The following is a 24,847-nucleotide window of genomic DNA, read 5'->3' as shown; positions in this document are numbered from 1 at the left end:
TTATCCCCCCAGACCCCAATATAAAACAGTGAACATTATCACCCCCCAGACCCCAATATAAAACAGTGAACATTATACCCCCAGACCCAAATATAAAACAGTGAACATTATCCCCCCCAGACCCCAATATAAAACAGTGAACATTATCCCCCCAGACCCCAATATAAAACAGTGAACATTATCCCCCCAGACCCCAATATAAAACAGTGAACATTATCCCCCCAGACACCAATAGAAAACAGTGAACATTATCCCCCCCAGACCCCAATATAAAACAGTGAACATTATCCCCCCAGACCCCAATATAAAACAGTGAACATTATCCCCCCCAGACCCCAATATAAAACAGTGAACATTATCCCCCCCAGACCCCAATATAAAACAGTGAACATTATCCCCCCCAGACCCCAATATAAAACAGTGAACATTATCCCCCCCAGACCCCAATATAAAACACTGAACATTATCCCCCCCAGACCCCAATATAAAACAGTGAACATTATCCCCCCCAGACCCCAATATAAAACAGTGAACATTATCCCCCCAGACCTCAATATAAAACAGTGAACATTATCCCCCCAGACCTCAATATAAAACAGTGAACATTATCCCCCCCAGACCCCAATATAAAACAGTGAACATTATCCCCCCCAGACCCCAATATAAAACAGTGAACATTATCCCCCAGACCCCAATATAAAACAGTGAACATTATCCCCCCAGACCCCAATATAAAACAGTGAACATTATCCCCCCCACACCCCAATATAAAACAGTGAACATTATCCCCCTGAGACCCCAATATAAAACAGTGAACATTATCCCCCCAGACCCCAATATAAAACAGCGAACATTATCCCCCAGACCCCAATATGAAACAGTTAACATTATCCCCCGAGACCCCAATATAAAACAGTTAACATTATCCCCCAGACTCCAATATAAACAGTGAACATTATCCCCCCCAGACCCCAATATAAAACAGTGAACATTAACCCCCCAGACCCCAATATAAAACAGTGAACATTATCCCCCCAGACCCCAATATAAAACAGTGAACATTATCACCCCCAGACCCCAATATAAAACAGTGAACATTATCCCCCCAGACCCCAATATAAAACAGTGAACATCATCACCCCCAGACCCCAATATAAAACAGTGAACATTATCCCCCAGACCCCAATATAAAACAGTGAACATTATCCCCCCCAGACCCCAATATAAAACAGTGAACATTAACCCCCCAGACCCCAATATAAAACAGTGAACATTATCCCCCCAGACCCCAATATAAAACAGTGAACATTATCACCCCCCAGACCCCAATATAAAACAGTGAACATTATCCCCCCAGACCCCAATATAAAACAGTGAACATTATCCCCCCCAGACCCCAATATAAAACAGTGAACATTATCACCCCCCAGACCCCAATATAAAACAGTGAACATTATCACCCCCCAGACCCCAATATAAAACAGTGAACATTATCCCCCCAGACCCCAATATAAAACAGTGAACATTATCCCCCCAGACCCCAATATAAAACAGTGAACATTATCACCCCCCAGACCCCAATATAAAACAGTGAACATTATCCCCCCAGACCCCAATATAAAACAGTGAACATTATCCCCCCCAGACCCCAATATAAAACAGTGAACATTATCCCCCCAGACCCCAATATAAAACAGTGAACATTATCCCCCCAGACCCCAATATAAAACAGTGAACATTATCCCCCCCAGACCCCAATATAAAACAGTGAACATTATCCCCCCAGACCCCAATATAAAACAGTGAACATTATCACCCCCCAGACCCCAATATAAAACAGTGAACATTATCCCCCCAGACCCCAATATAAAACAGTGAACATTATCCCCCCCAGACCCCAATATAAAACAGTGAACATTATCCCCCCAGACCCCAATATAAAACAGTGAACATTATCCCCCCAGACCCCAATATAAAACAGTGAACATTATCCCCCCCAGACCCCAATATAAAACAGTGAACATTATCCCCCCAGACCCCAATATAAAACAGTGAACATTATCCCCCCCAGACCCCAATATAAAACAGTGAACATTATCCCCCCAGACCCCAATATAAAACAGTGAACATTATCCCCCCAGACCCCAATATAAAACAGTGAACATATCCCCCCCAGACCCCAATATAAAACAGTGAACATTATCCCCCCCAGACCCCAATATAAAACAGTGAACATTATCCCCCCAGACCCCAATATTAAACAGTGAACATTATCCCCCCCAGACCCCAATATAAAACAGTGAACATTATCCCCCCAGACCCCAATATAAAACAGTGAACATTATCCCCCCAGACCCCAATATAAAACAGTGAACATTATCCCCCCAGACACCAATATAAAACAGTGAACATTATCCCCCAGACCCCAATATAAAACAGTGAACATTATCCCCCCAGACCCCAATATAAAACAGTGAACATTATCACCCCCCAGACCCCAATATAAAACAGTGAACATTATCCCCCCAGACCCCAATATAAAACAGTGAACATTATCCCCCCCAGACCCCAATATAAAACAGTGAACATTATCACCCCCCAGACCCCAATATAAAACAGTGAACATTATCACCCCCCAGACCCCAATATAAAACAGTGAACATTATCCCCCCAGACCCCAATATAAAACTGTGAACATTATCCCCCCAGACCCCAATATAAAACAGTGAACATTATCACCCCCCAGACCCCAATATAAAACAGTGAACATTATACCCCCAGACCCCAATATAAAACAGTGAACATTATCCCCCCCAGACCCCAATATAAAACAGTGAACATTATCCCCCCAGACCCCAATATAAAACAGTGAACATTATCCCCCCAGACCCCAATATAAAACAGTGAACATTATCCCCCCAGACACCAATAGAAAACAGTGAACATTATCCCCCCCAGACCCCAATATAAAACAGTGAACATTATCCCCCCAGACCCCAATATAAAACAGTGAACATTATCCCCCCCAGACCCCAATATAAAACAGTGAACATTATCCCCCCCAGACCCCAATATAAAACAGTGAACATTATCCCCCCCAGACCCCAATATAAAACAGTGAACATTATCCCCCCCAGACCCCAATATAAAACACTGAACATTATCCCCCCCAGACCCCAATATAAAACAGTGAACATTATCCCCCCCAGACCCCAATATAAAACAGTGAACATTATCCCCCCAGACCTCAATATAAAACAGTGAACATTATCCCCCCAGACCTCAATATAAAACAGTGAACATTATCCCCCCCAGACCCCAATATAAAACAGTGAACATTATCCCCCCCAGACCCCAATATAAAACAGTGAACATTATCCCCCAGACCCCAATATAAAACAGTGAACATTATCCCCCCCAGACCCCAATATAAAACAGTGAACATTAACCCCCCAGACCCCAATATAAAACAGTGAACATTATCCCCCCAGACCCCAATATAAAACAGTGAACATTATCACCCCCCAGACCCCAATATAAAACAGTGAACATTATCCCCCCAGACCCCAATATAAAACAGTGAACATTATCCCCCCCAGACCCCAATATAAAACAGTGAACATTATCACCCCCCAGACCCCAATATAAAACAGTGAACATTATCACCCCCCAGACCCCAATATAAAACAGTGAACATTATCCCCCCAGACCCCAATATAAAACAGTGAACATTATCCCCCCAGACCCCAATATAAAACAGTGAACATTATCACCCCCCAGACCCCAATATAAAACAGTGAACATTATCCCCCCAGACCCCAATATAAAACAGTGAACATTATCCCCCCCAGACCCCAATATAAAACAGTGAACATTATCCCCCCAGACCCCAATATAAAACAGTGAACATTATCCCCCCAGACCCCAATATAAAACAGTGAACATTATCCCCCCCAGACCCCAATATAAAACAGTGAACATTATCCCCCCAGACCCCAATATAAAACAGTGAACATTATCACCCCCCAGACCCCAATATAAAACAGTGAACATTATCCCCCCAGACCCCAATATAAAACAGTGAACATTATCCCCCCCAGACCCCAATATAAAACAGTGAACATTATCCCCCCAGACCCCAATATAAAACAGTGAACATTATCCCCCCAGACCCCAATATAAAACAGTGAACATTATCCCCCCCAGACCCCAATATAAAACAGTGAACATTATCCCCCCAGACCCCAATATAAAACAGTGAACATTATCCCCCCCAGACCCCAATATAAAACAGTGAACATTATCCCCCCAGACCCCAATATAAAACAGTGAACATTATCCCCCCAGACCCCAATATAAAACAGTGAACATATCCCCCCCAGACCCCAATATAAAACAGTGAACATTATCCCCCCCAGACCCCAATATAAAACAGTGAACATTATCCCCCCAGACCCCAATATTAAACAGTGAACATTATCCCCCCCAGACCCCAATATAAAACAGTGAACATTATCCCCCCAGACCCCAATATAAAACAGTGAACATTATCCCCCCAGACCCCAATATAAAACAGTGAACATTATCCCCCCAGACACCAATATAAAACAGTGAACATTATCCCCCAGACCCCAATATAAAACAGTGAGCATTATCCCCCAGACCCCAATATAAAACACTGAACATTATCCCCCCAGACCCCAATATAAAACAGTGAACATTATCCCCCCCAGACCCCAATATAAAACAGTGAACATTATCGCCCCAGACCCCAATATAAAACAGTGAACATTATCCCCCCCAGACCCCAATATAAAACAGTGAACATTATCCCCCCCAGACCCCAATATAAAACAGTGAACATTATCCCCCCCAGACCCCAATATAAAACAGTGAACATTATCCCCCCCAGACCCCAATATAAAACAGTGAACATTATCCCCCCAGACCCCAATATAAAACAGTGAACATTATCCCCCCCAGACCCCAATATAAAACAGTGAACATTATCCCCCCAGACCCCAATATAAAACAGTGAACATTATCCCCCCAGACCCCAATATAAAACAGTGAACATTATCCCCCCAGACCCCAATATAAAACAGTGAACATTATCCCCCCCAGACCCCAATATAAAACAGTGAACATTATCCCCCCCCAGACCCCAATACAAAACAGTGAACATTATCCCCCCCAGACCCCAATATAAAACAGTGAACATTATCCCCCCCCAGACCCCAATATAAAACAGTGAACATTATCCCCCCAGACCCCAATATAAAACAGTGAACATTATCCCCCCCAGACCCCAATATAAAACAGTGAACATTATCCCCCCCAGACCCCAATATAAAACAGTGAACATTATCCCCCCAGACCCCAATATAAAACAGTGAACATTATCCCCCCCAGACCCCAATATAAAACAGTGAACATTATCCCCCCAGACCCCAATATAAAACAGTGAACATTATCACCCCCCAGACCCCAATATAAAACAGTGAACATTATCCCCCCAGACCCCAATATAAAACAGTGAACATTATCCCCCCCAGACCCCAATATAAAACAGTGAACATTATCCCCCAGACCCCAATATAAAACAGTGAACATTATCCCCCCAGACCCCAATATAAAACAGTGAACATTATCCCCCAGACCCCAATATAAAACAGTGAACATTATCCCCCCAGACCCCAATATAAAACAGTGAACATTATCCCCCCAGACCCCAATATAAAACAGTGAACATTATCCCCCAGACCCCAATATAAAACAGTGAACATTATCCCCCAGACCCCAATATAAAACAGTGAACATTATCCCCCCCAGACCCCAATATAAAACAGTGAACATTATCCCCCCAGACCCCAATATAAAACAGTGAACATTATCCCCCCCAGACCCCAATATAAAACAGTGAACATTATCCCCCCCAGACCCCAATATAAAACAGTGAACATTGTCCCCCAGACTCCAATATAAACAGTGAACATTATCCCCCCCAGACCCCAATATAAAACAGTGAACATTATCACCCCCATACCCCAATATAAAACAGTGAACATTATCACCCCCCAGACCCCAATATAAAACAGTGAACATTATCACCCCCCAGACCCCAATATAAAACAGTGAACATTATCCCCCCCAGACCCCAATATAAAACAGTGAACATTATCCCCCCCAGACCCCAATATAAAACAGTGAACATTATCCCCCCAGACCCCAATATAAAACAGTGAACATTATCCCCCAGACCCCAATATAAAACAGTGAACATTATCCCCCAAACCCCAATATAAAACAGTGAACATTATCCCCCCAGACCCCAATATAAAACAGTGAACATTATCCCCCAGACCCCAATATAAAACAGTGAACATTATCCCCCGAGACCCCAATATAAAACAGTGAACATTATCCCCCCCAGACCCCAATATAAAACAGTGAACATTATCCCCCAGACCCCAATATGAAACAGTTAACATTATCCCCTGAGACCCCAATATAAAACAGTGAACATTATCCCCCAGACTCCAATATGAAACAGTGAACATTATCCCCCCCAGACCCCAATATAAAACAGTGAACATTATCCCCCCAGACCCCAATATAAAACAGTGAACATTATCCCCCCCAGAGCCCAATGTAAAACAGTGAACATTATCCCCCCCAGACCCCAATATGAAACAGTTAACATTATCCCCCCAGACTCCAATATAAAACAGTGAACATTATCCCCCAGACTCCAATATGAAACAGTGAACAGTATCCCCCCCAGACACCAATATAAAACAGTGAACATTATCCCCCCCAGACCCCAATATAAAACAGTGAACATTATCCCCCCAGACCCCAATATAAAACAATGAACATTATCCCCCCCAGACCCCAATATAAAACAATGAACATTATCCCCCCAGACCCCAATATAAAACAGTGAACATTATCCCCCCTGACCCCAATATAAAACAGTGAACATTATCCCCCCAGACCCCAATATAAAACAGTGAACATTATCACCCCCCAGACCCGAATATAAAACAGTGAACATTATCCCCCCAGACCCCAATATAAAACAGTGAACATTATCCCCCCCAGACCCCAATATAAAACAGTGAACATTATCCCCCCCAGACCCCAATATAAAACAGTGAACATTATCCCCCCCAGATCCCAATATAAAACAGTGAACATTATCCCCCTAGACCCCAATATAAAACAGTGAACATTATCCCCCCCAGACCCCAATATAAAACAGTGAACATTATCCCCCCAGACCCCAATATAAAACAGTGAACATTATCCCCCAGACCCCAATATAAAACAGTGAACATTATCCCCCAAACCCCAATATAAAACAGTGAACATTATCCCCCCAGACCCCAATATAAAACAGTGAACATTATCCCCCAGACCCCAATATAAAACAGTGAACATTATCCCCCGAGACCCCAATATAAAACAGTGAACATTATCCCCCCAGACCCCAATATAAAACAGTGAACATTATCCCCCAGACCCCAATATGAAACAGTTAACATTATCCCCCCAGACCCCAATATAAAACAGTGAACATTATCCCCCAGACTCCAATATGAAACAGTGAACATTATCCCCCCCAGAGCCCAATATAAAACAGTGAACATTATCCCCCCCAGACCCCAATATGAAACAGTTAACATTATCCCCCCAGACTCCAATATAAAACAGTGAACATTATCCCCCAGACTCCAATATGAAACAGTGAACAGTATCCCCCCCAGACACCAATATAAAACAGTGAACATTATCCCCCCCAGACCCCAATATAAAACAATGAACATTATCCCCCCCAGACCCCAATATAAAACAATGAACATTATCCCCCCAGACCCCAATATAAAACAGTGAACATTATCCCCCCTGACCCCAATATAAAACAGTGAACATTATCCCCCCAGACCCCAATATAAAACAGTGAACATTATCACCCCCCAGACCCCAATATAAAACAGTGAACATTATCCCCCCAGACCCCAATATAAAACAGTGAACATTATCCCCCCCAGACCCCAATATAAAACAGTGAACATTATCCCCCCCAGACCCCAATATAAAACAGTGAACATTATCCCCCCCAGACCCCAATATAAAACAGTGAACATTATCCCCCCAGACCCCAATATAAAACAGTGAACATTATCACCCCCAGACCCCAATATAAAACAGTGAAAATTCTCCCCCCAGACCCCAATATAAAACAGTGAACATTATCCCCCCCAGACCCCAATATAAAACAGTGAACATTATCCCCCCCAGACCCCAATATAAAACAGTGAACATTATCACCCCCAGACCCCAATATAAAACAGTGAACATTATCCCCCCCAGACCCCAATATAAAACAGTGAACATTATCCCCCAGACCCCAATATAAAACAGTGAACATTATCCCCCCCAGACCCCAATATAAAACAGTGAACATTATCCCCCCCAGACCCCAATATAAAACAGTGAACATTATCCCCCCAGACCCCAATATAAAACAGTGAACATTATTCCCACAGACCCCAATATAAAACAGTGAACATTATCACCCCCAGACCCCAATATAAAACAGTGAACATTATCCCCCCAGACCTCAATATAAAACAGTGAACATTATCCCCCCAGACCTCAATATAAAACAGTGAACATTATCCCCCCCAGACCCCAATATAAAACAGTGAACATTATCCCCCCCAGACCCCAATATAAAACAGTGAACATTATCCCCCAGACCCCAATATAAAACAGTGAACATTATCCCCCCAGACCCCAATATAAAACAGTGAACATTATCCCCCCCACACCCCAATATAAAACAGTGAACATTATCCCCCTGAGACCCCAATATAAAACAGTGAACATTATCCCCCCAGACCCCAATATAAAACAGCGAACATTATCCCCCAGACCCCAATATGAAACAGTTAACATTATCCCCCGAGACCCCAATATAAAACAGTTAACATTATCCCCCAGACTCCAATATAAACAGTGAACATTATCCCCCCCAGACCCCAATATAAAACAGTGAACATTAACCCCCCAGACCCCAATATAAAACAGTGAACATTATCCCCCCAGACCCCAATATAAAACAGTGAACATTATCACCCCCAGACCCCAATATAAACAGTGAACATTATCACCCCCAGACCCCAATATAAAACAGTGAACATTATCCCCCCAGACCCCAATATAAAACAGTGAACATCATCACCCCCAGACCCCAATATAAAACAGTGAACATTATCCCCCAGACCCCAATATAAAACAGTGAACATTATCCCCCCCAGACCCCAATATAAAACAGTGAACATTAACCCCCCAGACCCCAATATAAAACAGTGAACATTATCCCCCCAGACCCCAATATAAAACAGTGAACATTATCACCCCCCAGACCCCAATATAAAACAGTGAACATTATCCCCCCAGACCCCAATATAAAACAGTGAACATTATCCCCCCCAGACCCCAATATAAAACAGTGAACATTATCACCCCCCAGACCCCAATATAAAACAGTGAACATTATCACCCCCCAGACCCCAATATAAAACAGTGAACATTATCCCCCCAGACCCCAATATAAAACAGTGAACATTATCCCCCCAGACCCCAATATAAAACAGTGAACATTATCACCCCCCAGACCCCAATATAAAACAGTGAACATTATCCCCCCAGACCCCAATATAAAACAGTGAACATTATCCCCCCCAGACCCCAATATAAAACAGTGAACATTATCCCCCCAGACCCCAATATAAAACAGTGAACATTATCCCCCCAGACCCCAATATAAAACAGTGAACATTATCCCCCCCAGACCCCAATATAAAACAGTGAACATTATCCCCCCAGACCCCAATATAAAACAGTGAACATTATCACCCCCCAGACCCCAATATAAAACAGTGAACATTATCCCCCCAGACCCCAATATAAAACAGTGAACATTATCCCCCCCAGACCCCAATATAAAACAGTGAACATTATCCCCCCAGACCCCAATATAAAACAGTGAACATTATCCCCCCAGACCCCAATATAAAACAGTGAACATTATCCCCCCCAGACCCCAATATAAAACAGTGAACATTATCCCCCCAGACCCCAATATAAAACAGTGAACATTATCCCCCCCAGACCCCAATATAAAACAGTGAACATTATCCCCCCAGACCCCAATATAAAACAGTGAACATTATCCCCCCAGACCCCAATATAAAACAGTGAACATATCCCCCCCAGACCCCAATATAAAACAGTGAACATTATCCCCCCCAGACCCCAATATAAAACAGTGAACATTATCCCCCCAGACCCCAATATTAAACAGTGAACATTATCCCCCCCAGACCCCAATATAAAACAGTGAACATTATCCCCCCAGACCCCAATATAAAACAGTGAACATTATCCCCCCAGACCCCAATATAAAACAGTGAACATTATCCCCCCAGACACCAATATAAAACAGTGAACATTATCCCCCAGACCCCAATATAAAACAGTGAGCATTATCCCCCAGACCCCAATATAAAACACTGAACATTATCCCCCCAGACCCCAATATAAAACAGTGAACATTATCCCCCCCAGACCCCAATATAAAACAGTGAACATTATCGCCCCAGACCCCAATATAAAACAGTGAACATTATCCCCCCCAGACCCCAATATAAAACAGTGAACATTATCCCCCCCAGACCCCAATATAAAACAGTGAACATTATCCCCCCCAGACCCCAATATAAAACAGTGAACATTATCCCCCCCAGACCCCAATATAAAACAGTGAACATTATCCCCCCAGACCCCAATATAAAACAGTGAACATTATCCCCCCCAGACCCCAATATAAAACAGTGAACATTATCCCCCCAGACCCCAATATAAAACAGTGAACATTATCCCCCCAGACCCCAATATAAAACAGTGAACATTATCCCCCCAGACCCCAATATAAAACAGTGAACATTATCCCCCCCAGACCCCAATATAAAACAGTGAACATTATCCCCCCCCAGACCCCAATACAAAACAGTGAACATTATCCCCCCCAGACCCCAATATAAAACAGTGAACATTATCCCCCAGACCCCAATATAAAACAGTGAACATTATCCCCCCAGACCCCAATATAAAACAGTGAACATTATCCCCCAGACCCCAATATAAAACAGTGAACATTATCCCCCCAGACCCCAATATAAAACAGTGAACATTATCCCCCCAGACCCCAATATAAAACAGTGAACATTATCCCCCAGACCCCAATATAAAACAGTGAACATTATCCCCCAGACCCCAATATAAAACAGTGAACATTATCCCCCCCAGACCCCAATATAAAACAGTGAACATTATCCCCCCAGACCCCAATATAAAACAGTGAACATTATCCCCCCCAGACCCCAATATAAAACAGTGAACATTATCCCCCCCAGACCCCAATATAAAACAGTGAACATTGTCCCCCAGACTCCAATATAAACAGTGAACATTATCCCCCCCAGACCCCAATATAAAACAGTGAACATTATCACCCCCATACCCCAATATAAAACAGTGAACATTATCACCCCCCAGACCCCAATATAAAACAGTGAACATTATCACCCCCCAGACCCCAATATAAAACAGTGAACATTATCCCCCCCAGACCCCAATATAAAACAGTGAACATTATCCCCCCCAGACCCCAATATAAAACAGTGAACATTATCCCCCCAGACCCCAATATAAAACAGTGAACATTATCCCCCAGACCCCAATATAAAACAGTGAACATTATCCCCCAAACCCCAATATAAAACAGTGAACATTATCCCCCCAGACCCCAATATAAAACAGTGAACATTATCCCCCAGACCCCAATATAAAACAGTGAACATTATCCCCCGAGACCCCAATATAAAACAGTGAACATTATCCCCCCCAGACCCCAATATAAAACAGTGAACATTATCCCCCAGACCCCAATATGAAACAGTTAACATTATCCCCTGAGACCCCAATATAAAACAGTGAACATTATCCCCCAGACTCCAATATGAAACAGTGAACATTATCCCCCCCAGAGCCCAATATAAAACAGTGAACATTATCCCCCCCAGACCCCAATATGAAACAGTTAACATTATCCCCCCAGACTCCAATATAAAACAGTGAACATTATCCCCCAGACTCCAATATGAAACAGTGAACAGTATCCCCCCCAGACACCAATATAAAACAGTGAACATTATCCCCCCCAGACCCCAATATAAAACAGTGAACATTATCCCCCCAGACCCCAATATAAAACAATGAACATTATCCCCCCCAGACCCCAATATAAAACAATGAACATTATCCCCCCAGACCCCAATATAAAACAGTGAACATTATCCCCCCTGACCCCAATATAAAACAGTGAACATTATCCCCCCAGACCCCAATATAAAACAGTGAACATTATCACCCCCCAGACCCCAATATAAAACAGTGAACATTATCCCCCCAGACCCCAATATAAAACAGTGAACATTATCCCCCCCAGACCCCAATATAAAACAGTGAACATTATCCCCCCCAGACCCCAATATAAAACAGTGAACATTATCCCCCCCAGATCCCAATATAAAACAGTGAACATTATCCCCCCAGACCCCAATATAAAACAGTGAACATTATCCCCCCCAGACCCCAATATAAAACAGTGAACATTATCCCCCCAGACCCCAATATAAAACAGTGAACATTATCCCCCAGACCCCAATATAAAACAGTGAACATTATCCCCCAAACCCCAATATAAAACAGTGAACATTATCCCCCCAGACCCCAATATAAAACAGTGAACATTATCCCCCAGACCCCAATATAAAACAGTGAACATTATCCCCCGAGACCCCAATATAAAACAGTGAACATTATCCCCCCAGACCCCAATATAAAACAGTGAACATTATCCCCCAGACCCCAATATGAAACAGTTAACATTATCCCCTGAGACCCCAATATAAAACAGTGAACATTATCCCCCAGACTCCAATATGAAACAGTGAACATTATCCCCCCCAGAGCCCAATATAAAACAGTGAACATTATCCCCCCCAGACCCCAATATGAAACAGTTAACATTATCCCCCCAGACTCCAATATAAAACAGTGAACATTATCCCCCAGACTCCAATATGAAACAGTGAACAGTATCCCCCCCAGACACCAATATAAAACAGTGAACATTATCCCCCCCAGACCCCAATATAAAACAGTGAACATTATCCCCCCAGACCCCAATATAAAACAATGAACATTATCCCCCCCAGACCCCAATATAAAACAATGAACATTATCCCCCCAGACCCCAATATAAAACAGTGAACATTATCCCCCCTGACCCCAATATAAAACAGTGAACATTATCCCCCCAGACCCCAATATAAAACAGTGAACATTATCACCCCCCAGACCCCAATATAAAACAGTGAACATTATCCCCCCAGACCCCAATATAAAACAGTGAACATTATCCCCCCCAGACCCCAATATAAAACAGTGAACATTATCCCCCCCAGACCCCAATATAAAACAGTGAACATTATCCCCCCCAGACCCCAATATAAAACAGTGAACATTATCCCCCCAGACCCCAATATAAAACAGTGAACATTATCACCCCCAGACCCCAATATAAAACAGTGAAAATTCTCCCCCCAGACCCCAATATAAAACAGTGAACATTATCCCCCCCAGACCCCAATATAAAACAGTGAACATTATCCCCCCCAGACCCCAATATAAAACAGTGAACATTATCCCCCCAGACCCCAATATAAAACAGTGAACATTATCACCCCCAGACCCCAATATAAAACAGTGAACATTATCCCCCCCAGACCCCAATATAAAACAGTGAACATTATCCCCCAGACCCCAATATAAAACAGTGAACATTATCCCCCCCAGACCCCAATATAAAACAGTGAACATTATCCCCCCCAGACCCCAATATAAAACAGTGAACATTATCCCCCCAGACCCCAATATAAAACAGTGAACATTATTCCCACAGACCCCAATATAAAACAGTGAACATTATCACCCCCAGACCCCAATATAAAACAGTGAACATTATCCCCCCCAGACCCCAATATAAAACAGTGAACATTATCCCCCCCAGACCCCAATATAAAACAGTGAACATTATCACCCCCAGACCCCAATATAAAACAGTGAACATTATCCCCCCCAGACCCCAATATAAAACAGTGAACATTATCCCCCCAGACCCCAATATAAAACAGTGAACATTATCACCCCCCAGACCCCAATGTAAAACAGTGAACATTATCACCCCCAGACCCCAATATAAAACAGTGAACATTATCCCCCCTGACCCAAATATAAAACAGTGAACATTATCCCCCCTGACCCAAATATAAAACAGTGAACATTATCCCCCCCAGACCCCAATATAAAACAGTGAACATTATCCCCCCAGACACCAATATAAAACAGTGAACATTATCACCCCCAGACCCCAATATAAAACAGTGAACATTATCCCCCCAGACCCCAATATAAAACAGTGAACATTATCCCCCCAGACCCCAATATAAAACAGTGAACATTATCACCCCCCAGACCCCAATATAAAACAGTGAACATTATCCCCCCAGACCCCAATATAAAACAGTGAACATTATCACCCCCAGACCCCAATATAAAACAGTGAACATTATCCCCCAGACCCCAATATAAAACAGTGAACATTATCCCCCCCAGACCCCAATATAAAACAGTGAACATTAACCCCCCAGACCCCAACATAAAACAGTGAACATTATCCCCCCCAGACCCCAATATAAAACAGTGAACATTATCCCCCCAGACACCAATAGAAAACAGTGAATATTATCCCCCCCAGACCCCAATATAAAACAGTGAACATTATCCCCCCAGACACCAATATAAAACAGTGAACATTCCCCCCCAGACCCCAATATAAAACAGTGAACATTATCACCCCCCCAGACCCCAATATAAAACAGTGAACATTATCACCCCCCAGACCCTAATATAAAACAGTAAACATTATCCCCCCAGACCCCAATATAAAACAGTGAACATTATCACCCCCAGACCCCAATATAAAACAGTGAACATTATCACCGCCAGACCCCAATATAAAACAGTGAACATTATCCCCCCAGACCCCAATATAAAACAGTGAACATTATCACCCCCAGACCCCAATATAAAACAGTGAACATTATCCCCCAGACCCCAATATAAAACAGTGAACATTATCACCCCCAGATCCCAATATAAAACACTGAACATTATCCCCCCCAGACCCCAATATAAAACAGTGAACATTATCCCCCCCAGACCCCAATATAAAACAGTGAACATTATCCCCCAGACCCCAATATAAAACAGTGAACATTATCCCCCAGACCCCAATACAAAACAGTGAACATTATCCCCCCCAGACCCCAATATAAAACAGTGAACATTATCCCCCCCAGACCCCAATATAAAACAGTGAACATTATCCGCCAGACCCCAATATCAAACAGTGAACATTATCCCCCAGACCCCAATATAAAACAGTGAACATTATCCCCCAGACCCCAATATAAAACAGTGAACATTATCCCCCCAGACCCCAATATAAAACAGTGAACATTATCCCCCCCAGACCCCAATATAAAACAGTGAACATTATCCCCCAGACCCCAATATAAAACAGTGAACATTATCCCCCCCAGACCCCAATATAAAACAGTGAACATTATCCCCCCAGACCCCAATATAAAACAGTGAACATTATCCCCCCCAGACCCCAATATAAAACAGTGAACATTATCCCCCTCAGACCCCAATATGAAAGTGAACATTATCCCCCCCAGACCCCAATATAAAACAGTGAACATTATCCCCCCAGACCCCAATATATACAGTGAACATTATCCCCCCCAGACCCCAATATAAAACAGTGAACATTATCCCCACAGATCTTCAGGGGAGGAGAGGGAGGCGAACCAGTGAGTGGAGAACTGAACCCAGTCAGAGTCAGCACCTTCAGGGGAGGAGAGAGAAAACTCAGAAGGAAATCTGTTGGAGATGGTGCGATGGGTTTGGATTTCAGCACAGGGAGGAGGGAGAGTGTGTGGGACGGGGATTTACAGTCTGGGAGAATGAGCGGGAAGAATGTTCCATAGAAACTAGAATTGTCTGTTCTGAATTTCTATCCTGTGTTTGCAGTGATGACTTTTGTAAACTCCTTTTACAGGGGATTAGAAGGGGAGGATTTGCAGACGGGAAACTCAAACCAAACCTCACGTCAAGATCTGACAGAGTCACTCGATTCATCAGGACCTGAATATCATCGGCCTTTGAATGTGGAAGGAGAAATGTTTGTCTGTTCTGTCTGTGGGAAACGATTTCAAACATCAGTGTGAGTGGAAAATCACCGAGACACACACACCCGAGTGAGAGTGTTCCAGTGCACTGAGTGTGGAAAGAGCTTTAACCAGTTACACAGCCTGAAAAAAACATCGCACCATTCACAGCGGGGAGAAACCGTCCACGTGTTCTGTGTGTGGACGAGGCTTCAACTGATCGTCCAACCTGGAGAGACACAAGGACACCCAGACCACGGAGAAACCGTGGAAATGTGGGGACTGTGGGAAGGGATTCAATCGTCCGTCTGAGGTGGAAACTCATCGACGCAGTCACACCGGGGAGAGGCCGTTCACCTGCCCCATGTGTGGGAAGGGATTCACTAAATCATCCACTCTGCTGACACATCAGCGAGTTCACACTGGGGAGAGACCGTTCACCTGCTCAGTGTGTGGGAAGGGATTCACTTGTTCATCCAGCCTCATTGAACACCAACTTGTTCACAGTGATAAGAGACCTTTTGAATGTTCTGACTGTGAGAAGAGCTTTAAAAGCAGAAAGGATCTGCTAAGACACCAACGTACTCACACTGGGGAGAGGCCGTTCACCTGCTCCGTGTGTGGGAAGGGATTCACTCAGTCAACCACTCTGCTGATTCACCAGCGAGTTCACACTGGGGAGAGGCCGTTCACCTGCTCCGTGTGTGGGAAGGGATTCACTGATTCATCCACCCTGCTGACACACCAGCGAGTTCACAGCGGGGAGAGGCCGTTCACCTGCTCCGTGTGTGGGAAGGGATTCACTCGTTCGTCCTACCTCACTACACACCAACTTGTTCACACTGATAAGAGACCTTTTAAATGTTCTGACTGTGAGAAGAGGTTTAAAAGCACAAACAGACTGCTGACACACCAACGCACTCACACTGGGGAGAGGCCGTTCACCTGCTCCGTGTGTGGGATGGGATTTACTAAGTCAACCAACCTGCTGACACACCGGCGAGTTCACACCGGGGAGAGGCCGTTCACCTGCTCCGTGTGTGGGAAGGGATTCACTCAGTCATCCAACCTGCTGACACACCAACGAGTTCACAAGTGACTGCAGGGGTTGGATTCTGCTGTTAATCATATCCAGGACTGAACCATGTTCATTCTGACAGTTGGGGTTTGTTTCTGATGTTAATAGCCCCTATAACTGGGCTGGAGTTTAATTTCTGCATAAATGTGAAATAAATCAGCTTTCTTTTAAACACAGTGTGTCTGCTCCTTGATGTCTCGATGATAAGAGAAGCTGATTGAGGAATTATCATAAAGTGAATGGAATCCATCTTTGAACTGAGTTCCAACAACTCTTTAACAGATGGATCGACAAGATGTCCAAGTCTGAGAGGACAGAAAATTCTATTATATCACAGGGTCCACTTCAATCAGCCTGAGCAGATTTCCACTGCCCTTGTGTGATAAAGAGCTTCCTGATTTCACTCCGAGACGCCCTGGCACTAATTTTAAGGTCATGCCCTCTTGTTCAGGATTCCCCCACCAGTGAAAATAGTTTCTATTTCTACCCGATCGAATCCCTTTATCATTTGAAATCCCTGGATCAGATCACCCCTCAACCTTCCAAACTCAAGGGAATACAAAAGTTTCTGCATCCTGTCCTCATAATTGAACCTTCAAGCCCCAGTATCATTCTGGTGAATCTGCACTGTCCCCCCTCCAATGCCAATATATCCTTGTTGAGGATCAGTCCTCCAGAGGGGCTCTGACCGAGGCTCTGTGGAACTGAAGCATAACTTCCTCCCCTTTGTATTCCAGCCCTCGAGATAAAGGCCAACATTTCATTCGTCTTTGTGATTACTTTTTGTATCTGGGCACTAGCTTTTAGTGATTTGTGTACATGGACACCCAAATCCCTTTGCTCCTCCACAGTTCCCAGTCTCTCACTTTAAGAAAATACTCCAATGTTTCCTTCTTGCATCCAAAGTGGATGATCTCACACTTCCCCACACTGAACTCCACCTGCCACAGTTTTGTCCACTCACTTAATCTGTCCCTTTGTAACTTCCTGCTCCCATCCACACAACTTACTGTGTCTCCTAACTTATAGTCCAGCAATTTTATTTTAAATTCACAAGCTTTCGGAGGCTACCTCCTTCCTCAGGTGAACGATGTGGAAAATTTTTCCACATCGTTCACCTGAGGAAGGAGGTAGCCTCCGAAAGCTTGTGAATTTAAAATAAAATTGCTGGACTATAACTTGGTGTTGTAAAATTGTTTACAATTGTCAACCCCAGTCCATCACCGGCATCTCCACATCATCTCCTAACTTAGTGTCATCTGGAAACTCGGATATAAAACTCTCTCTTCCTTCATCCAAGTTATTGATAAATATGGTGAAAAGCTGAGACCCCAGTCCAGATCCCTGGGGAACACCACTTGTCACATCCCACCAATCAAAGAACGTTCCCTTTATCCCCACTCTCTGTCTCCCACCTCCCAACACAAGTCACAAGGTCACTTTCAATTTTGTGCACTTTTATTTTTGCGAATAATCTCTTGTGCTGAATCTTATCAAATGCCTTCTGGAAGTCCACACAGACAATGTCCATCGACACTCCCTGTCCAGCCTGTTAGTGACCTCAAAAAATTCATCTAGATTAGTCAGACATGACCCACCCTTCACAAATCCACGCTGACTCTCTTTGATCAGCTCAGACTTGTTCAAGTGCTCAATCATTCTGTCTCGGGTGATAGATTCCAGTAACTTCCCCACAACAGATGTTAAACTGAAATATTTTCCTGGTTTCTCTCTCCATCTTTAAATATTGGAGTGATATTTTCATATCCAAAGGCACAATTCCCGAGTCCAGAGAGCTTTGTGAAACTATGACTAATGTTTCTGTAATTTCCCCACCTGTTTCATTTAATACCCTGAGGGGAAAACCATCAGGTCCTGGAGATTTCATTCTTTCTTTGCAGTTATTTATTTATCTATTTCCAGAGATAATTGATTCATATTTTAATGTTAAACATTGATTATCAGATGGGTTTAATTTGTATTCTTTTAGTTACTTTTTCTTGCTCACTTTAGTATAATTTGCCTGTTTCTTTGATTGACATCAGTTTTTATTAATTTCCTTGTTATTACACAAACCTCAGATTCCCCAGTCTGAGTTCCCTCGGTTAACTCGAGGTTTTCACCACCACCACTGTAACTGGAAGATCAACTTCAGGTAACTACTGGGGTGATCACATGACTGGGTGATGGGAGATCACATGATGAGGTACTGGGGAGATCACATGACTGGGTGATGGGAGATCACATGACTGGGTGATGGGAGATCACATGACGAGGTTCAGGGGAGATCACATGACAAGGTTCAGGGGAGATCACATGACAGGGTACTGGGAAGATCACATGACGAGTTCCAGTTCCAGAAGCCCTGTATGACCTTACCCAAGTGCCCGAGCATGAATCGTTCCACGAACAATGTGGATCTCCAGCGATTCCTTTATCAGGGCCATGAACCTCCAATCGGTCTGAGTCGTGTGGTTTCCGGCTCTTGCATTAACTACAAGACTTCGGGGAAAAGAGAGGTTTCTGTTCGGAATGTGTGATGACATTGCGAATGTGTTTGTCCATTCCCAGTGAAGCCAGAAGTGGGTTCTCAACACACATTATGATTTTTCTGGAGATATTAAGCAATATCCTAAATGTCTTATAACATTCACCTGTCTGAGCAATAATTACTTCCTCGACCATTTTCCTCTCACACTTTCCCCAAACACACTGATGTGAAAATTAATGTCACTGTTTCTATTCCAATATTTTTTCCTATTTACTTTTGCCCACCAAATGTAGCAAGTTCCACATTCTCACCACTCTCTGAGTGAAGAACTTTCTCCTGAATTCCCTCTTGGATTGATTAGTGACTACCTTATATTGATGGCCCCTAGTTTTGGTCTCCCCCACAAGTGGAAACGTCTTCTCTACATTTACCCGAACAAACCCTTTCAAGATCTTAAAGACCTCTATCAGATCAACCCTAAAGTCTGCTCCTTTTTAGATAAAAGAGTCCCAACCTGTTCAATCTTTCCCATTAGGTACATCCTCTCAGTCCTGGTATCATCCTTGTGAATCTTTTTTCAACCTTCTCCAGTGCCTCTGTATCCTTTTTGTAATATGGAGACCAGAACTGTTCCCAGTACTCCAAGTGTGGTCTAACCAAGGTTCTATACAAGTTTAACATAACTTCTCTGTTTTTTAATTCTATCCCTCTAGAAATGAGCCCCAGAGCTTGATTTGCTTTTTATGGCCTTATTAACCTGCGTCGCTACTTTTAGTGATTTGTGTATCTGTACCCCCAGATCCCTCTGCTCCTCTACCCTATTTAGACTCTTATTATCCAAGCAGTGTGTGGCCTCCTTATTCTTCCTACCAAAATGCTCCACCTCACATTTATCTATATTGAAATTCATTTGCCAATTACATGCCCATTCTGCAGGTTTATTAATGTCTTCCTGTATTTTGTCGCAGTCCTCCTCAGTATTAACTGAACCCCCCAATTTGGTGTCGCCCGCAAATTTTGAAATTTTACTTCTGATTCCCGAGTCCAAATCGTTGATGTAAATGGTGAACACCAGTGGTCCCAGCACCGATCCCTGGGGAACACCACTTCCCACCTTATGCCAGTCTGAGTAACTACCCTCTCCATTCTGCTACTTGTCCCCTGACTCCACATGCTCTGACCTTAGTCATGAGTCTGCTATGCAGTACCTTATCGAAGGAATTTTGAAATTCCAAAAATATTAAATCTACTGCACTTCTACGGCTACTTCCACCTCCGTCTCCACCCCTGCCTCAGCTCATCCGTTGCTGAAACCCTCATCCATGCCTTTGTAACCTCTAGACTCGACTATTCCAATGCTCTGCTGGTTGGCCTCCCATCTTCCACTCTCCATAAACTTGAGCACATCCAAAACTCTGCTACCCATATCCTAACTCGCACCAAGTCCCGTTCACCCATCACCCCTGTGCCTGCTGATTTACATTGGCTCCGGGTCCGGGAACGCCTCGATTTTAAAATTCTAACCCTTGTTTTAAAATCCCTCCATGGCCTCGCCCCTCCCTATCTCTGTAACCTCCTCCAGTCCTACAACCCTCTGAGATCTCTGCGCTCCTCCAATTCTTGCCTCTTGCGCATCCCCGATTTTAATCGCTCCACCATTGGCGGCCGTGCCTTCAGCTGCCTCGGCCCTAAGCTCTGGAATTCCCTCCCTAAACCTCTACGCCTCTCTCTTTAAGACATTGTAACATAGGAACAGGAGTCGGCCATTCAGCCCCTTGAGCCTGTTCTACCATTCAACGAGATCATGGTTGATCTGTATCCTAACTCCATCCACCCACCTTGGCTCCAGATCCCTTAATATCCTCGTCTCGCAAAAATCTATCGATCTCAGATTTAAAATTATGAATTGAGCATCTACTGCTTTTTGTGGGAGAGAGTTCCTCATTTCTACCACCCTGTGTGTGAAGAAGTGTTTCCTAACTTCTCTCCTGAATGGCCTGGCTCTGATTTTAAGATTATGTCCCCTTGTCCTGGACTCCCCACCAGTGGGAAAATGTTTCTCTCTATCGACCCTATCAATTTCATTCAAATTCCTAAAAACCTCAATCAAATCACCCCTTGACCTTCTATATTCCAGGGAATACAAGCCGAGTTTATGTAATCTCTCCTCACAATCTAACCCGTGGAGTCCTGGTGACATTCTGGTGAATCTGTGCTGCGCTCCTTCCAAGGCCAATATCTCCTTTCTACGGTGCGGTGCCCAGAGCTGTACACAGCAGTCCAGATGTGGTGTACAGCTGTAGCAAAGCTTCCTCCCCTTTATATTCTAACCCTCTAGTTATAAAGACTAACATTCCATTAGCCTTTTTGATTATTTTTTGTACCTGATCACTACATTTTACTGATCTGTGTACATGGACCCCTAAATCTCTTTGGATCTCCTCTGTTCTGAGCTTTCCACCATTTAAAAAATACTCCAATCGATCCTTTTTTGGTCCAAAATGGATGACCTCACACTTACCTGCGTTGAAATCCATCTGCCACAGTTTTGCCCACTCACTTAATCGATCAATGTCTCTTTGTAATTTTATGTTCCCTTCTACACTACTTACTGTGCCACCAATCTTTGTGTCATCTGCAAACTTGGATATCTGGCTCCCTATTGTGTTATCTAAGTCATTAATAAATATAGAGAATAGTTGAGGCCCCAGCACAGATCCTTGTGGGACACCACTAGTCACTTCCTTCCAATTCGAGTACATTCCCATCATCCCTACTGTCTTCTGCCGCCCAATTAATCTCCTAACCAGGTCAATAATTTGCCTTCAATTCCATGAGCTTTAATTTGAGCTAACAGTCTCTTATGTGGAACCTTATCGAATGCCTTCTGGAAGTCCATATAAACTACATCCATTGACATTCCCCTGTCGACTACTTCAGTTACTCCCTCAAAAAATTCAATTAAGTTCGTTGAGACCTGCCCTTTACAAATCCGTGTTTGCTCTCTCCAATCAGCTCAAATTCCTCCAAGTGCTCAGTCTCTCTGTCCTTAATTATAGATTCCAATAACTTCCCCACAACAGATGTTAAACTAACAGGTCTATGATTTCCTGGTCTCTCTCTCTCACCTTTCTTAAATAATGGGGTTCCATTTACAATTCTCCAATCTGGAGGGACAATTCCTGAATCGAGAGGGCGTTGGAAGATTATGCTTAAAGCATCTTCAATTTCCTCACCTAATGCCTTAAAAACCCTGGGGTGGAAACCATCAGGTCCTGGGGATTTGTCACTCTCTAATACCATTATCTTTTCTAATCCTGTTTTCTTGCTTACCTTAACTTCAGTGAGTTCCAGTCCTTGATTCATTATTCGTTTTCCTGGAATGTCGGGTATATTATCCTCTTCCTCTACTGTGAAAACTGACACAGAGTAATTGTTCAACAAGTCTGCCATTTCCTTATTTTAATTTGCAATATTACCCGCGCCTGTTTTGAAAGGGCCCACATTACCCTTGACTGCGCTTTCTTGTCTAATATAATTGTAGAAACTTTCTGCGTTAATCTTGATATCCCTCGCAAGTTTCTTTTCCGATTCCCTTTTTGCAGCTCTTATGATTTTTTGTCCTCCTTTGCTGTTCTTTATATCCCTCCCAGTCCCCTGGATCGACACTATTCTTTGCACTTTTGTGTGCTTTCCTTTAGTTTCATGTTATTTCTCACCTCTTTTGTCAACCATGGCTGTTTTACTTGGTAAGTAAAGCTCTTGCCCTTTAAGGGTGTACACTGGTCCTGTATTGAACTAAGTTCATTTTTGAACACCTCCCACTGTTCATCTGTAGTTTTACCCAATAACAGTTTTGATCAGTTTGCTGTCGTCAGTCTCTGTCTCATCTCGTTCTCGTTAACATTACAAAAATCTCGAATCTCAGTAACTGTGTTAAGTTTCTCCTTTCCAAACCTAACATTGAATTCGATCATATTATGATCACTGTTTGATAAATGTTCCCTTACTGTTAGATTATTAACTAAGTCTGGGCTCATTACTCATTACTGAATCTAGTCCACCCTCCTTAAAACCTACCTCTTTGACCAAGCTTTTGCTCACCTGTCCTAATATCTCCTTATGTGGTTCAGTGTCAAATTTTGTTTGTTAATCGCTCCTGTGAAGCGCCTTGGGACGTTTTACTACGTTAACGGTGCTGGATAAATGGATCAATAAAACAGGGAACTCTTGGAAACACACTGCAGGTCCTTCTTTATCTGGACAGCAAATCACTGCTATAGTGTTGGACCAGCAGTTAACATAAGGACATAAGAAATAGGAGCAGGGGTAGGCCATTCGGCCCCTCGAGCCTGCTCCGCCATTCAATAAGATCATGGCTGATCATCTACCTCAACTCCATTTTCCCGTCCGATCCCCATATCCCTTGATTCCCCGAGTGTCCAAAAATCTATCGATCTCAGTCTTGAATATATTCAACGACTGAGCATCCACAGCCCTCTGGGGTAGAGAATTCCAAAGATTCACAACCCTCTGAGTGAAGAAATTTTTCCTCATCTCGGTCCTAAATGACTGACCCTTTATCCTGAGACTGTGACCCCTAGTTCTAGACTCTCCAGCCAGGGGAAACAGCCTCTCAGCATCTACCCTGTCAAGCCCTCTAAGAATTTTATACATTTCAATGAGATCACCCCTCATTCTCCTAAACTCCAGAGAGTATCGGCCCATTCTACTCAATCTCTCCTCATAGGACAACCCTCTCATCCTAGGAATCAATCTAGTGAACCTTCAATGCACCGCCTCTAAGGCAAGTATATCCTTCCTAAGATAAGGAGACTAAAACTG

At 43.4% G+C, this 24,847-nt stretch overlaps 1 protein-coding gene across 1 annotated transcript in view; it reads left to right on the top strand.

Moving 5' to 3' along the window:
• The window catches only part of LOC137315784 (zinc finger protein 132-like), a 272,791-nt gene that overhangs the window by 223,308 nt on the left and 24,636 nt on the right, over positions 1–24,847 (top strand). Inside the window, exon 6 of the mRNA XM_067980271.1 lies at positions 17,007–17,528. Within this exon, the coding sequence (XP_067836372.1) occupies positions 17,007–17,528 (522 nt within the window). The remainder of the gene's footprint in view (positions 1–17,006; positions 17,529–24,847) is intronic.

This window comes from Heptranchias perlo, unplaced genomic scaffold (genome assembly GCF_035084215.1).
Source record: "Heptranchias perlo isolate sHepPer1 unplaced genomic scaffold, sHepPer1.hap1 HAP1_SCAFFOLD_56, whole genome shotgun sequence".
Taxonomy (NCBI): Eukaryota; Metazoa; Chordata; class Chondrichthyes; order Hexanchiformes; family Hexanchidae; genus Heptranchias; species Heptranchias perlo.
The sequence above is the reverse complement of the archived record's forward strand: the minus strand, read 5'-3'. Positions and strand labels throughout refer to the sequence as shown.